At 44.5% G+C, this 16,068-nt stretch overlaps 1 protein-coding gene across 6 annotated transcripts in view; it reads right to left on the reverse strand.

Annotated features, from left to right (window-relative positions):
• The window catches only part of LOC142948398 (adenylate cyclase 9), a 31,040-nt gene extending 19,108 nt beyond the window's left edge, over positions 1 to 11,932 (reverse strand). For 3 of the 6 annotated variants that reach the window (XM_076090417.1, XM_076090414.1, XM_076090412.1), the window contains exon 1: positions 7,770 to 11,932. In XM_076090417.1, the coding sequence (XP_075946532.1) occupies positions 7,770 to 9,672 (1,903 nt within the window). In that variant the 5' untranslated portion in view covers positions 9,673 to 11,932. The remainder of the gene's footprint in view (positions 1 to 7,769) is intronic. The other 3 variants (XM_076090416.1, XM_076090415.1, XM_076090413.1) reach the window with 2 other exon arrangements.
• Between the last annotated feature and the right edge of the window lie 4,136 nt (positions 11,933 to 16,068).

The following is a 16,068-nucleotide window of genomic DNA, read 5'->3' on the forward strand; positions in this document are numbered from 1 at the left end:
AGCTAATATTGTAGCTTATGTTGTAAGCAGTAATGCCAGGAAGGGGTACACCCCGCAATCCTCCTTAATTGGAGAAACTAGCTTTCTACCTCTGACTCTTCCCTGTAGTCATTCTCCACCTACATATACTGAGCAACTTCATGCGACTTCTTTGAGACCAAAGGGCATGCTGAGAAGCAGAGAAAATTGTCTATTGAAGTAGGCAGGTTAAGGGAAAGAGGGCACACCTTGCAAGGAAGGCACTTTGGCTAACCGATAACTGCCCTCTTGACATTCACTACAGAGTGTGAGACTCCCAGTGAAGTCACACACGCATTATGGGGGAAGGTATGAATGAACAGTTCAACTGGCACGACCACACGCCACCATAAGAAGGACTCTTATGGTGTTTGTCTCGCTTTCTTTGCTCATGCTTTGACATATTGCGTTTGTGATTCCACAGCGCTGTGTCAGCGCAAAAGAAAAAGTCTGGCTCCCCACATTATCATCCTGGTGCAGGAGAGAAAATAAAGCTCAGGCTTGTTTGTATTTCTTCAAACCAATACCAATCGTCTTGGGCGGCGCTGAGCACGGGAAGCAGCGTCGGTGTCTTTGTAACACAGATGGCGCAGCTACAGTCGTGGAAGGGGAGGAGAATGCCAGCAGAAATCGGCGGCCAATGACAGGCCTAAACCCACAGTCTACATCTACAGACTACAGACTAGTGATTGGCCAAGTCTTATCCTTACTTTTCCCCCGCGTTGGCTATTAACTCTCTTTCTCTCCCTCTTATATGCTCTTTAGCGATAAACCAGTGCAAAGGAAGCTCATGGATTATTTAACAGGCTCGAGGCCGCACTCTGTATCTATTATTCAGAACAGCCGTTTAACACAGCTCCACTCCAGCATACTTGAGTTGTCGCACATTCTCACACACACACACACACACACACACACAACCAGCTGCTGTTGCCACACTGGCACATACAGCTGTCGCAAAAGTGGAATTTTAAACAGTTGTCTACAAACACACAGATTAACTAGCAGATAAATAGGAGATAATGTGGCCCAGTGTGCAAACCCAAAATTAAGTTTACAGAGAGCCATGACCCGGCCTTGACCCACACACACGCGCACACGCACATTTGATCCTCGACCCCTGCTAGCTTGACACTCAACGTTAACTGAACATGAGCTGTTCAGTTAGTGACAGTGACAGGCATCTCAGATAGGCCTTGGGCCCCAGGAAGTGAATTATTAAGACTATCCTCCACCATTCGATTAACCAGCAGTGTGCTTGACACGACAGAGGAAATATTTTCCCAAAGTGACAGCATTGCAAAAGTTTAAAAAACCCACTCCCGGTGGCCTGGTGGTCTGAGCTGCTGCTGAACGGGCAAATAAAATACTGCAGGGTGGTGCCAGTGAAGAAAATGCAAGTCACCTTGTGTGTAATAAAACAGCAAATGAGACCAGGTAGACTCTACCGGGTAGAGCGTGCATCCACCCGTAACAGGTCACATTCCTGTAATTCATTGCAGGGCTTCATTTGGTTATGAGATAATACTTTAATGTCTGTTGAATACAATTTGTCCAAACACTGACTGACAAACAATCATGAGCGCTCACAAACACAACATCCTGGATAGACTGGACAGACCAGTCAAAAATAATGAAATACAATACAAGGAGGTGACTCACCTGTTTGGATTTAGTTCATCACAGAAATTAACTCAGGCTTCTTCTAAAAATAGATGAATGTCTTAACTGCCAGTTAAAGATTGAGTGTATTCGTTTGCACACTACACATCCAATCGGGCTAGGACAAACAGGGTTGGGCACGCTTATCAACACTGAACACACACACACACACACACACACACACACACTTGACTCAACACATTCTTGAGAAATAGGAATGACAAATTTTTCGTGAAATATGTGCGGTGGATGAATTAAAAAAAAAAAAAGCAGATGAGATAACTATGTGGGAGAGAGAATGACTGTCTGACACAACAGACTCTCTAAGAGAGAGAAAGTGTTATTACAGCTCTATTAGGATAGAGGGCGAGAGAAGAGGAGTGTGAGGAAGAGAAGAAAGAAGACTATCTGTCTTTTCTCTCTCTGAAACACACACACACACACATTAATGATAATGAGATTAGGAATTACCTAATATAATACTGTAGGAAGACATTATGCGAGTTATTGTAGGTCCATTCCGGTACAATTTGCGTGTGTGCGCGTGTGCAGCACTGGCAAGTCAGGCAGAGCAGCACTGATCTTTGAATGTCTTTTCTGTTGAACCTCTTACTTCTTCTCCGCTGAATTGTATCAATATTTCAGAAAATGTGAGTGTTGTCTTTGTCCGTTGGCTGTGTGCATTGTCAAATGTAGAAGGAGGTAATTTCCAAAACATTGTGAATAAAAACAAACAAACTAGGAACTCAAACTTGTGCGCCACAGAATCCGAAATGAAATTGATTCGTATCCCTTTACGAGGATATGAGAGGCACACAAGTAACACAACACTGCTGCTGTCAAGGATATTAGAGAAGAGGAATTTGACGAGCTGGCCAGGTTTCAAAACTGCTTTTTAACTGTGTGTTAAGTCACGAGGACAGGATTAATCCATGCAAAAACTGCCTAGGTGTGAAAGCCACGCCTAGGGTAAAGACACAAATTGTAGTAAAAATGGTGCAAAAACAAAAGAAACCGCAATCGAGCCGATTAACACTACAACAATCGCAATGTATTTTTTTGTCTCTCTCTCCTTCACCAGCACATTCCTGCCTGGTCGTCGTCTTTCCTCTGATTTCACATGTGCAGCTCTCCTTTTACTGGATGCTATTTTTCTTTCCATGCCGTTATCACACACACAACGACAACCAGACGCAGACAGAGACACACAGACACGCTTGCAGGACCACCTAGTCAAGCGATTACAGTTGACCTGTGAACCCTGTAGAAGCGGCGGCGTCGCTGAAAACCAATGAGGTAGAAGTAGAAGCGGGGCTGAAACAACACCATGTTGGGTCACAGACCTCAGGGCAACCGTCTCCTCTCAACTTTATACAGAGCATTGCTCTCGCATAAACGCACACATAACACAGGCACGCAGGATAGGAGATATTTACTGACATACAAAGGAACATTGAAAGTAGTGCGTGTCACAGTGCAGGAGAGGGAAGAACACAGAGAAACATGCACAGGGAGTTGACTCTACAAAGACAACATTAAAAGGCCTAAATTAGTTTCTACCCTCTGTGCTCACCTCTCAGTTATAAAACTGTGTGTGTGTGCACGTGCATCTATGTATCTAAGGCTCAAAGACTTTGAACAGTCATTTTGTTTTATGTGCTCGATGTCTTATCTTCAATCATAAAACATGCGCACAGACACTTTGTTTGACAGCTCACCTCTCCTCCCCGTGCTCTGTAATAAAACTACAATCTGCTGAAAAAGGCTGAGAAACTTTGGCTGCAGAAAGTAAACATGAAATTCGTTTTCTCTTTTTTATATTATTTTTATTCTTTATTCATCATTTATAGTTTTCTTTTAATGATTATTATTCATTATTGCAGTGGAACCGGTCAATATTTAGTAACTGTACCTTAAAATGACATAAATGTTTATTGTTAATATAGAATTTTCTGCTGATGAACTCATCAATTAATCAACTAACTTTTTAATAACGGATATTTCGATTTGTCAAAGTAGAAAAAGCACAGGCGTTACTAATAACATTAACAATGTCAAGAATCCCAGTAAGCAATGAAAGCGAGCCAGCATGCCCTGAAACTGAAATGGCTAAATACAATTCAGCCACTACCGTGACATCAAAATGTCTTATTTTCATTATTGCCTCGTGTATCTTTTATATTTCGTCTTAATGCCTTTCTGTCTCCGATTGCCTTCTTGATGAAAGGTGCAATACAAATAAATTTGCCTCTCCTGGTCTTGTTTTTCTTGTAAATAAAAGCCCTGCTATGAACAAAGAAAAGTGGGGCAGTGACAAACCGCCAACCTTCCCGACACAGCCTGAATACAATGTGTAAACATTTCATGACATCAGTGAGCCAGGAGAACTTCACCGTCAGATAAGTTACCGTTTGTCTTGACCTATTAGTTTAAAAGTCCCAGTCTCAACAGAACTTCACACAAACTCATGAATGTATTTCCATGAAATTTGGCACTAAGGTCAATAAACTACTGATAGTGTATTACTCCCTAACTCCACAGGAGAAAACAGGATGAAAAAGGGGATTTTAATAGATAAAGCCAGAGTGTAGAATGGCAAACGACCCACTGAGGGCCGGTCTGCCATTTGCTTCTGCATGTTTCAGTGACATGTTTGATTTAGCTCAGACGAACCATCCGGAGGCCATGAACTTCCCAAAGCAACACACTGCTTTGGAAGAATAAGTTTGTTTGGTGTATATGTACACACACACACACACACACACACACACACACAAAGAAAAAGACACACGCAAACAAGCACAAATTTGTGCGCGCAAACACACACTTCCAGACTCACACCGACTGAAATTGACCAGGTGCCAGTGTCAACCCATGATACCATTAGACCAGTTCAAGGTCTGAACCTTGAGTCTGCCGATGCATACAACATAATGAACTATACCGAGCTGTGAGAGTATATTTTAATGAGAGTAAAATGTGGGAAAAACTGCACGATAAACAACAAAGTGAAAAGTGAAAACGGCCATCTCCTGAGACAACCACAGATAGACAGGGAAGAAATCCTTTGGGCAGATGTGGGAGAAGCTTACTAATCCTAATGTGCTTGAATGAAAAGCCCTTTTAAAAACACACACACACACACACACACACACACACACACACACACACACACACACACACACACACACACACACACACACACACACACACACACACACACACACACACACACACACACACACACACACACACACACACACACACACACACACACACACACACACACACACACACACACACACACACACACACACACGGAGAAGATAAGGGAAGTGTAGGCGAGAGTAGACGCTGACAATCACTGGGGTGGCCAAAGAGTGACTGTCTATGAATTCGACAGGCACAGACAAACTGTGTAAAATGAAAGTATTAAGAGTTTCAAAGCGATACAACACTATACACTGTATTTGTGTACTTTTCAGAGTTTTGCACAGTTCAAACTTAATCTAAGATCATAAAAATATTGCTTATTTAGCCTAGTATTCTAAATCCTCACTGCATACCTGCATTTGTCAACAGGGGTATGACTCATGCCTTCCTTTTTCATTAAATACACACAGCAGATGAGTGCGATTTGGCCGACAATACAGTCTTGACAAAGTCTACGTTTCATGTACTGCACTTCGGTGGGACATTGACTACCGCAGCGTCAATCCATTACATGTATCACTTAGATTCAGTGCACTTCTGATACAACTACTGACAAACTACCAACTCGCTGCATTCAGGGTCAAACAAAGCTGAGTTTGCTTAGGTGTTGTTGTTTAAAGGAAAGCGTGGCGATGGGTATTTAGGGACTAACAGAAAGAGGATGGTTGAAAGCACGCTATATGCGGCAGATCTCTCGGGCCTGCTGGGGGGGGGGGTCTAAAGCAAAGCCTTGATTAAAGACCGGCAGCACTAAAGCAGCGTTACACAACAGACCACACGTAAAGGCCTGGGTGACAGGTGAGAGCCTGAGGCAATGAATGTGATAACACAGCGAGGATGAGGAAAAGCAGACGGAGAGAGGTGGAGGGGAAGGAGACGGAGAAAGCAAAACACAGAAAGACGGAAGAGTCAACAGACAGATAGGAGCGATGATTCAATATGATAATTTGTCGTCTTTCAATGGAAACATATTGTGATGAAATCTTATATGGAGATATCGTGATACACAGTTACGTCGTCTAACCTGATGATAACAACCAATAACTCAGTCCTCTTCATTTGTCAAGTATTTGATTCACAAAAGAGCGTATGAAACCATGTGGTTATTTCATATCGACTATTTAAAAACTAGTTTATAAAACTCAAAGCGTTGTGAGACAAATCTCGGGAAAACAGCATGAATTCATGATGATCGCACTAACATCATGAACAACGACAAAAACGGATTTGATCATTGATTTCAAATATCTCCAGTCTCTCTATTTCCCACACAAAGCGGTAGTTATGTGATTCTGACAAGTCATCTAGTCAACAAGATTAGAGTTTTCTCTACGTCCATTTCTCAAAAGAAACCAAAAAACGATGTCAACCCCACTTTGTCACTGCTAGAGAAGCAAACCGTTATGGTCGTGTCTTTCTCGGAGCAGGAAACTGTGCGTCTCTGTTTCAGCAGGACACTAGATGCCGTTCTCCCCGTTTTCACTCCCTCAACAAAAGCTGCATGTCAATATCTCACTCCGTCACTGTTTGCCAGTCTGGAAATAGAGAGCGATGGCACCATTTAGAGCCAAGTGTGAATACACTCTGACACAAGGCCCTGACAATAGAACAGACGGTCTCTATTCGGTGAGAGACCTAAGATTAGAAGGCCCACGAGGAATCCCCTGCTGGAGAGAGTTTAGGTCCACTGATGCTGCTCTCCAAAGAGTATTGAGACAGGCTGAGTTTGTGTGTGTAAATGGTGGAGTGGGGTGGGTGTGGTGGATGTTGAACAAGTTGCAGTCAAGTGAAATTTACTTCCATATCTTTGATATACTGTAAGGTGTCCGTCTAGTCGCTCACCACTATTCACATCCTACAAGCGTTGGGCCAAACATGATGAACTCCTGTTTAATCCACTGAAATCCAGTACGATACCTGCGTCAGTACAGTAAAGCCGGTCAGCCCTCCTATTATCAGATGCAATCTCTCAGCTCGAACATTCTGGCCCACCACCACAACAAGCTTAATAACACAGTCAAGAGCTATAAACCCAACATTGCACTGAGTGTTAGCTCAGCTAAACACATTTTGTGTGATTAAAAACTGTATTTATTCCAAGAGAAGGCCTGATCTGTGCAGCAACATCATCAAATACAACAACCTTTAAGCCCCAGTGACGCGGACGTTAAAGCGCCTTCATCTTCTGTACGGTGAGTATTCTCCAGTGAAACGGAATATATAGCGTTGCACAGTTACAAGAGGGATTTAACATTCAGAAGCAGTTAACATGAAATCGCAAATGTTTCAGAAATGACTAAACCAATTAAAAGCCTATATTTTTTTAGCGGCCCAATCAAAAGAGAATTATTTGATTAAATGACAGCCAATTGAAAAACCCCACAGCATGTCTCTGTTCATGGTGCTCCAATCTCTTAATCCTGTCGCCCGATCTCCTGTTGGTACAGCGTTTCAACAGGACTAACTGGTCAGATCAAATATTTTAGTGTCGTCTAGGCACGCAGTGAACCCACTAAACCCTGATGACCAAGTGCTACGGTGAACATGTTCAGACAATGTAGGCATTCGATCTTTACCCTATAGTCCGAATATATTCAAATGCAATGCGCTCTTTCTATTATTCTTAATAGTACTGTTATTGTTATTATTACTAATATATATTTTTAGCTGTCGCGGCACTGGTCGGCTTTGTATCGCGGCTGTGGCTCACAAGTAGAGCGGGTTGTCCAGGATCTTTTAAAAAGGGAAAAAAATCATGAAAAACTCACTTTTTCGGTGGTTGGGCACAAACATTTGGGTATCAACAAGCCATTCACATTTGGCTCGGCTTCCTTTGTCACATGCAAAAAGAAGTTGAGAGGTGAACAGCCACTTACCCTTCAGTTTCTCCACCACACTCTGTCCGGCTCTCTCTGCCACCTGCCCGTCCTCCCTCTGGTAATGGTCATCCAGGAATCGGGCAGTAGCTTCTGACAGGTGGACCTTGCCCGCCACGCCCAGCTGCTCCATCAAGTTAGCCAGATTGACATCATTTGACCATACATCAAACTTGAAGCGCTTTATTCCCAGGATCCCGCACAGGACGGTGCCCGTATGGACGCCAACGCGCATGCTGACGGTCTCGCGTGTCTCCTGGCAGAACTGCTCGATGGCCTGGATCATGCCCAAGCCCATCTCTACACAGCAGTTGGCGTGGTCCGGCCGAGGCTCGGGGCAGCCAGCTACACAGTAGTAGCAATCTCCCAGAGTGCTGATCTTCTCACAACAGGTTAGTTCACAGAGACGGTCGAAACGTCCAAACAGATCATTGAGGAGGCCCACCAAGGCTGATGCTGACTTATTGGCGGACATTCTAGTGAAACCCACAATATCCGCAAAGAGGATGCTGACAGGCTCCATGCGTTTCATATTGAAAGGCCGAAAGATTATCTGTCCACTGGGGATGGAGGTCTTCTTGCGTTTGTGATTGTTGTGCGGGTGACTCTTGGCACTTGTGGCACTTTGGGCTTGTGAAGCTCCACCGCTTCCTCCGCCACCCATTGAGACGGCCGAGGCAGAGCAGGCGCCAGAGGAATAACGCTTGCCAGAGTTCTCACCGCCACCCTCATCGTCACCTTGTTTCATCAACTCATCGGCAACTCGCCGCGGCATGACAGAGTGGATCATACGCTCTTTCAAGGCCTTCTCCACCTCCAAGTCTTTGCCGTGCATGATGGCCTGGCCGACTTTAAGGAAGGTGCTGCGGGAACGCACCTCCGACATGATGAACAGGTGGATGCCGATGACATGGGCGCACAAGTGGAGCAGAGCTTTAGCCGGGCCTAGCCAGCGGAGGGTGTCTTCTTCCCAATTGGAACCTGAACCCTCTAACCCTGTGCCCCATCTAGTAGTGTCATAACTCTTTTGAAGCAATGGCAGCCATTCTAATGCCTCAAATAATATAGAATACAGGAGCCCCAGCATCACGGAGGCATACAGACGGACATGGAGGACGCTGTATAACAACAACAAAACCTCCATACACAGGGAGAAGGTGCCCACGGGGGAGATGCAAGGGATTGGAGGCAGTGCTACTTGGTCCGGTGAGGGATATGAGGCGTTCTCACCGCCAGCCCACTCAGTGTAGCCAGCAGTCTGCGTCTGTGGAGCTAAGGTAATGGCGAAGGTGAGCGCGATCAGGAGCAAGGAGGTTTGGTTGTACAGCCATGTGTAGGGCTGGGTTAAGGTGAACAAAAAGAGGAGCACCAGGAGGACAAAGAAGGAGGCTGTGGGTACGAGGAAGGTCACAGGGTCGCAGCGGTCACTATTGACCCCGAAGTACACCCCCCAGAGTACAGCTGCCACTGCCAGGTAGAACAGGACATAACGGAAGCGCCGCTGTGTCTGAGGAAAGCACCTCTCTTGGCACGCGTCTTCCAGGATTGGGGAGTCAAACTTGGGGTCCCAGCACTGAGCAGCAGACCGTTCGAACAGTGGCGGTGCCTTCCTGGCCACCCTCGAAGTTGAGACCCGGGCCGGTTTCGAGTCTGCTGAGCTGCAGCTGGATGAGATACTGTATTTGTGGAGGTTAGGGTTCATTTTCCTCACGGCCCCGTAGCCTCCAACTCCTCCTCCTCCTCCTGCTGCTGCTCCACTGCTGGCAGTCCTCAGTGGCTCGTGGTGATGCACGTGTGGCGCGCTGTTGCTGATCCGCACGGTCACGGCGCCATCGCCGCTGGAGTCACAGCTCACTTCCGTGCCATGCATGAGGAGCTGCCGGTGATGTTGCTTAGTGGCCATATTGACTGGTGGGACGAGGAGACGAGGGTGTTGCGGGGAGAGGTGTTGAATATGAATAATATCTTCTGATGGCCCTCAGGCAATTAGACGCGGTGCGTGGGCACCATGTGTGCACATGGGGCACGGAGAGAAGGGGGGGGTAAGAGAGTGACAGGCAGGCAGACAGAGAGGGAGAGAGAGAGCGCAAAGGTTTTTGTTGGAACGATCACAGTGCATGGATGGTGAGCACGGCACAGACGTATTTGCTACGCACACAGCAGCCTGCACACTCACTCACACAAGACGCGCCGTTCCAGTTTCTTGAGCAGTTCATCCTCCGACCCCGGGTTTGCGTCACTACTCGCCTTACATGTATCCTTCTCCAAAGAGGCTCTGGGTCTGAGCCCGGCTTTCTCTCCAGCTGCGGTTAAAACGCTGTCATCACTCTTTCTGGCTCCTGAATTGAACATCCTTCTCGGAAAGGACTGGTTAGTGATGCAACGTTTTTACACGACTGGAAATGACCTCCTCTGTGTGTGCGTGCCATATCTCGATACTGCTGACATTCCAAAGTCAGACAGCGTCAGGGAAAAATCCCAGATTTGTCTTTATTCCGAAATTACGTTGTTGCGTGGAAAAAACAGCATTCAGGTCCAGGGCTTCATTGGATGAGCTAATACAACTACAGGCTGTCAATAGTTGGCGTTGTGCAGCAAGTGGCTACAAAAAGTTACACTGTCCCTGTTACTCCACAACATGCGCGACTAATGGTCCTTTTACACGTCCTTTCCCAACTTAAAGAGAGAAAAAACCACCGACACAATATTGTCGTTATGATCAGCTAATAGTGCTAAAGTAAACATATGTGGACAGTAGGAATTTTCCAGCATAAAGCATTAAATGCGTGTAAGAAAAAATATCTTCCCAAAAAAATAAACAGTCCTCACTTAAAAGGACTGTATTCTCGTTTCACATAAAGTCGTTTACTTTTAGCTGTGACTGTTTTGCATTTTCTTTTAAATAATGCCGATTTAAAACAGTTGATTACGTTGATTTTAAAAAAAGTTGTGTGATCTGTAAATAAGGCGGCTTTACCTTCCACTACACCCCTTCTCGTGGCTCAGTGTGTTTAGGATTTGCATTTCTTACTCCCATGCATTCTCCTTTCATCTCTATTCCAGTGGCCCATGAAATGTTTATTCGGGAGCCCTGTCCAGTCCAAGATCCGGATCATAAGAGGCCTGACAGGCAGGCCTATTCCCACGGATCCAGCCCCGTCCTTTCCTGAACTCCCACTCCGGATCTCCACCGTTTATTCCCCCTCTGTCTTCCAAAGAGGGGGTATGACTTATTCAAAGACGCGTAATCCGAAAAGAGAAGCGCAGTAAAAAAAAATACCGTCCGCTGGCCCAAATGAGTGTAGGTTTGCCTGTGCTGGGAGTGTCTGCAACTTGTTGCGCGCAGTTGGCAAAATATACAGCTACGAGGAACAGCCTCGGACGGAACAGGCAGGTCTATAAATAGTGATGATCAAAACTCCTGCAATAACAACACCAACAGCGTGTGCTTTTCATCAGCGTAATCTGTGGAATAACAGACGCTCTTAATACAAAAAAAACTAATGGAGTAGGCTACTTATAAATCAACGCCGTAAAACGCGTGCAAAACGTCAGCGATAGGGCCCCTCTGGTTTCCAAAAAAGCTCCCAAACTTTTTTTCCCAGGCCGTATTTCCTGCGTTTGGAGAGGAGACCCAGTTAGGAGTCTCTGGTTATTTGGAGCTGAGGCTGGATTTCCTCCCCTCGCACTCTCTCCCCCCTCAGAGCAAAAGACGCAGAAAATCCCCAGAGCAATGAAGGAAACCCCTTTTGGCTATCTCCTCGGTGGGACTATCAAAAAACGCCCCACAATCGGCACCATCTCCTTATCGCAACTAATTCCTTAGGTCTGGGTAGCGCTAGATTCCTCTGGCATGCGTGTGTCCAACAAACACAACACTGTGCGCTCTTGGCTGTGGTGCGTCCTCTTCCGTCGGCCGCTGGTTGCCTCCCTTTCCCCCCTCTCCTGATATCGCTCTCTGCTGGAGTTTAGGGGCTAAATAAAAACAGACCAACAGCGGGAGTTTCGTGGATGCTCTCCGTCTGAACGTGATATCTCCACTCGTGTAACTGCCACCATCTTCGCCGTGACTGGGTCGGAAATCCTCCCCCAGCTGTTGTGGCGGAGAGGGTTGGTGTGACCAGCCTGTCAAGCGAACCACGGTTTTAAAAAAAAATCGGTTTCCGGTGCTGCCTTGCAAGCAAGGACGGCCAATAAATAGGATTAGTCAGTTAAATATTTTAATTTGGGCTTGTTCAGGACGGTGGTTCTGAAAAAGGCTACAGAACATAGCACAGCTCACAGAGGACACGCCTTGTCTTTTGTCGGTTAAAGAAGCACTATTCAAAATAATTCAGTCAGTCGTGATGTTTGACGGTAACGTTAGTTAGCCAACGTTAGCTCATGACAGTTGACGTTGCGCACAAACTTCTCGGTGAAGTTGTGTCATAGCCAGCCATGCATTTCTGGGACGATGGAAGAAATCGCTCTACAGCTAATGGAAGGCTGAACCTCCGCGCATAGACGGTATAAACTGTTAACTGCACGTGAACCCTGCAGCATAGAAGGCAACCGAACTACGCTGTGCATTTCACAAACTCGCAGCCAAGTGAAACGCCATTTTAACGCCTTTAATTTGAAGGCAGACCGAGCTCCGGTGATTTACCGCCCCGGTTGTCTGTCTGACTTGACGGTCGGTGGTGTGTAACCGTCCAGACTGGAGCTTCATGTGAATATCTGCCATTACTGTCTCACCACTGATGTCTTCACTCCCTTCACACTCAACTAATACTGAGTCAACTAGTTATGCTCATAAGCGACGTTAATTACAGTGTTGTCAACATGGTTTGACTTTTAAATCATCCCTCACACCTGCATCATTACACACTCAAGTGCAATGTTTTTGCCTTGAACATGACACTAACATTGGCTATTCTCAAGATATTAATTCACAGATCCCAGTCGTTCCTAATTAGCCTACTGTAATGACACACTGATTCACAGGGAGTGTGTTAAGTTCAGTGTGGCCTATTGACTACTAACCCATACCACACGTTTAAGCAGTGTGGACCTCTTACTTTAATATAAGTGCCTCTAATAAACATGTGTTTGTCTTAAAGCAGTGAAGTATGGCACATGACATTGCACTGTATTCCTGTTATGTAGCCTTTCAAGACATGTACGTGGACTTCAAACTAAAACATGACATGAATTACTCATAAAAGCTCATTGACAATGTTCACCATTTAAAAAAATTACTATATTGCCAATGCCTGAAGGCAGTAATTCTACTATTGATCTGTCACTTTTCCATGATTGCACCTCCCAAAATTGGCTACGAGCCTTAACGAGAGAAGCAGAACTAGTTGTCATCATGTCTTTCTTTCTTTTTTTTCCTCTTTAATTTGTCTCCAATAAAAGCACTCTGTTGTACTTCTTTATCTCAGATAAACACAAAAACCCTTTAAAACCGGTACAAATATCAAGCAGCAATCATGTTATTGTGGAAAACATTTCACAGGAAATGTGATCTATTGAGAAAAAACAAAGCTGGAGTTTATTTTTTTACTATTCACGACTATTTAATTTCCTATATTATTTTACTATAGTAATATAATTCACTTTATAAAGATGCATTCATTTGTTGCACCATAATAACAATAACCATAACATCTCTTTGCATTTCATATTTTCTGGGGGTGTTTCTAGGAGTTAGGGTTAGTAGTTTTTAAAGGGGCTCAAAACTACACACAGATTTCACAGAATGTAGAGAAATAAAGAGGTATGAAAGGAGCTTGTCAGTTGGCAAATGTTTAATTTCGAAGGCCAAATATATTGAAGAAAGGAGGCTGGTTTACTGTTACACAATACGTGTCATTGTTGTCATTTATGTCTCAATGGCTATCAAACATCCAAGGCGGTATGCATGAATGGCCACTATACTGCCGTCTCTATGGACCACACTGTGTTTTCAGCTGGTGATATTGTAGTGAGATGAGATTGTGAACAGCAATGAATAAGAATATATGTGTGTCCTCTGCCTTTGAACAAGCCGTCATGTTTAAACTTTGAATCCAATAAAGCAATACGCCTCTATGCACCATTCAACTGAGTGAGAGAGTGTGTGTGTGTGTGTGTGTGTGTGTGTGTGTGTGTGTGTGTACGTGGTATGAGGGTGGCGTGTGTGCGTGCTTATGCTCGAGAGCTTACAAGTGGTCTGTTTGAAGAGTTGATAAAGCTGCACTGATAAGTCTGTGTTAACATTGTTCCTTAAACCTGTGAGCGCTGCCTCTCAACTCAGCAAACACAGATAATAAACGGATTATTACCTCCATATTTATACATTTAGCACTTATTACATATGCACGGGTGTGTTCATGCCCTGTGTCACGGGACACAAATGCACTTGTTGCCTCGGAGCTCAGGGTCAGCAGCAGGACGGCTGCAGATTTTTTAAAGTATTTAAAAGAAGCACCAGTGAGAAGACGAGCTGCCAGAGAATATGATGACAAATAGGCTTAACTCAGTTCATATTAAAACGTCGAGGCTTTTTTTCTTGAATGTGTTCTACTTTAGAAAAGCTCATGTGCAGTATTACGAGCAGTATTTTTTTGTTAATGCTCAAAGACCACTTTGGTCGAGACTGAAATCGTTCAACAGCTACAGAATGTCCTTCATGTGCCCAGAGGATGAATCCTAATGACTTTGGTGATCCTCTGAATTTTGCTCTAGAGCCACCACGAGGTTTACATTTTTGGGTTAGAGTGAGATATGTAAAAAAAATCTCCAATACTTAGTTTTACAACCAATTACCTGCAACGGCTAATGGCATTCCCATCAGCCCCGGCTGCACTTGGTGTTTCGTCATACTTAGCAATAATTAGCCAACACGCTAAACTAACATGATAAACACTATAGCTTGTTGACATCAGCATGTTCACATGGTCATTGTTAGCATGCTGACCATAACATTTAGTTCAAAGCACCACTGTGCCCGAGTACAACCTCAAACAGGTAACTGCCATAGTGTGGCCTTCAAGTGCTCAACCAGATGTCCCACTCTTTGGACAACGATCCATCCAGACATTATCCAGACCCACTAAGGGAAACAGAATGAATGGAAAGAGACAGGATGTCAGATTATTTACGAATAATTCAGTTATTATTTGTGTTGGGGTATTTATGTCACTGTACACTGACAGTTCTGAGAGAGGAAATGTTTTCAGAAGAGTTTCATGAATGTAGCTGTTCTGGAATCTATTCATAATATATTCTGGTTGACAAAAACACAATCGATCATGGTGGTGCACAACATTGTTGCTCTAGTGTTGTGTCACTGTGTCGTTGCATGCAAACACAGCTTTACACAGTTTATTTACATGTATAATGTCATTGGTTTCTACCGTCTACAGAATGCCATGGACTGCCTGATTCTGTACTAAAAGGATAATATTGAGTATATATTGTGAAACTTAAAAGTACGGCATTGTAATCATGTGACCAAGACAAAACCTATTTTCAACCTAAAAATACTGAGCTTCATCATTGCTGTGTGTCACAATCATATATCAGATTCTATTGGCCCAAAGCTGACGTGGGTGGGAGTAATGGACACAATATGCTTGTTGTATTGCCGCAAATGGTCCCCATCTGTAGATTTAAACTTTTCAATGATACAGCACAATTTATCCATTTATAGCAAATTATTACGCTGACCCCCCCCCCCCCCCCCCCCCCGACAGTGCCACAGACCCCTGGGGGGGGGGCACATGGACCCCACTTTGAGAATCACTGCTTTAAAGTAGACTTGAATGAGTCCCAGTTGAGTTGGCGCTGCCGCGTTGCTGGGTATCTGATTGATATTGAATCGGTCCAAAGAGTGTTAATATGTTATGTTATGTTAATGATTTATTTTTTCTCTTGCAGGAAATGGTCTCCTGTTTTCTCCTTTACTTTGCATTACAAATAAAACTGATGAAAAGAAAACAAAGCTTCCTTTTTCCTTGCACTCTGCTATGTAGTCAGTCTGACTGAAACATAACTGAGGCGCCTCCTGGTGGCTGTTTTCAGTCACTGCAGGGGATAACTAACCCACTATCGCACAGCAGCATGTGTATTGTTAATGGGTTGTTGGGCTGATGCTTGCTCATCCAGCTGTTACACATTTAATCATGTTCCTCATTCATGCAATGCTGTTATGTGTGAACAAATTAGTCTGCACATTTTTATTCTGAAGGTGCAGTTTCTCCAATCCAGAGCAGTGTGTTGTGAGGATGAGAGCTCGTGCTTTTAGCTTGCATTTGGCCCATCTTTTCCAAAT

This window comes from Anarhichas minor, unplaced genomic scaffold (assembly GCF_050575085.1).
Source record: "Anarhichas minor isolate MPS153535 unplaced genomic scaffold, ASM5057508v1 ptg000012l, whole genome shotgun sequence".
NCBI classification, from domain to species: domain Eukaryota; kingdom Metazoa; phylum Chordata; class Actinopteri; order Perciformes; family Anarhichadidae; genus Anarhichas; species Anarhichas minor.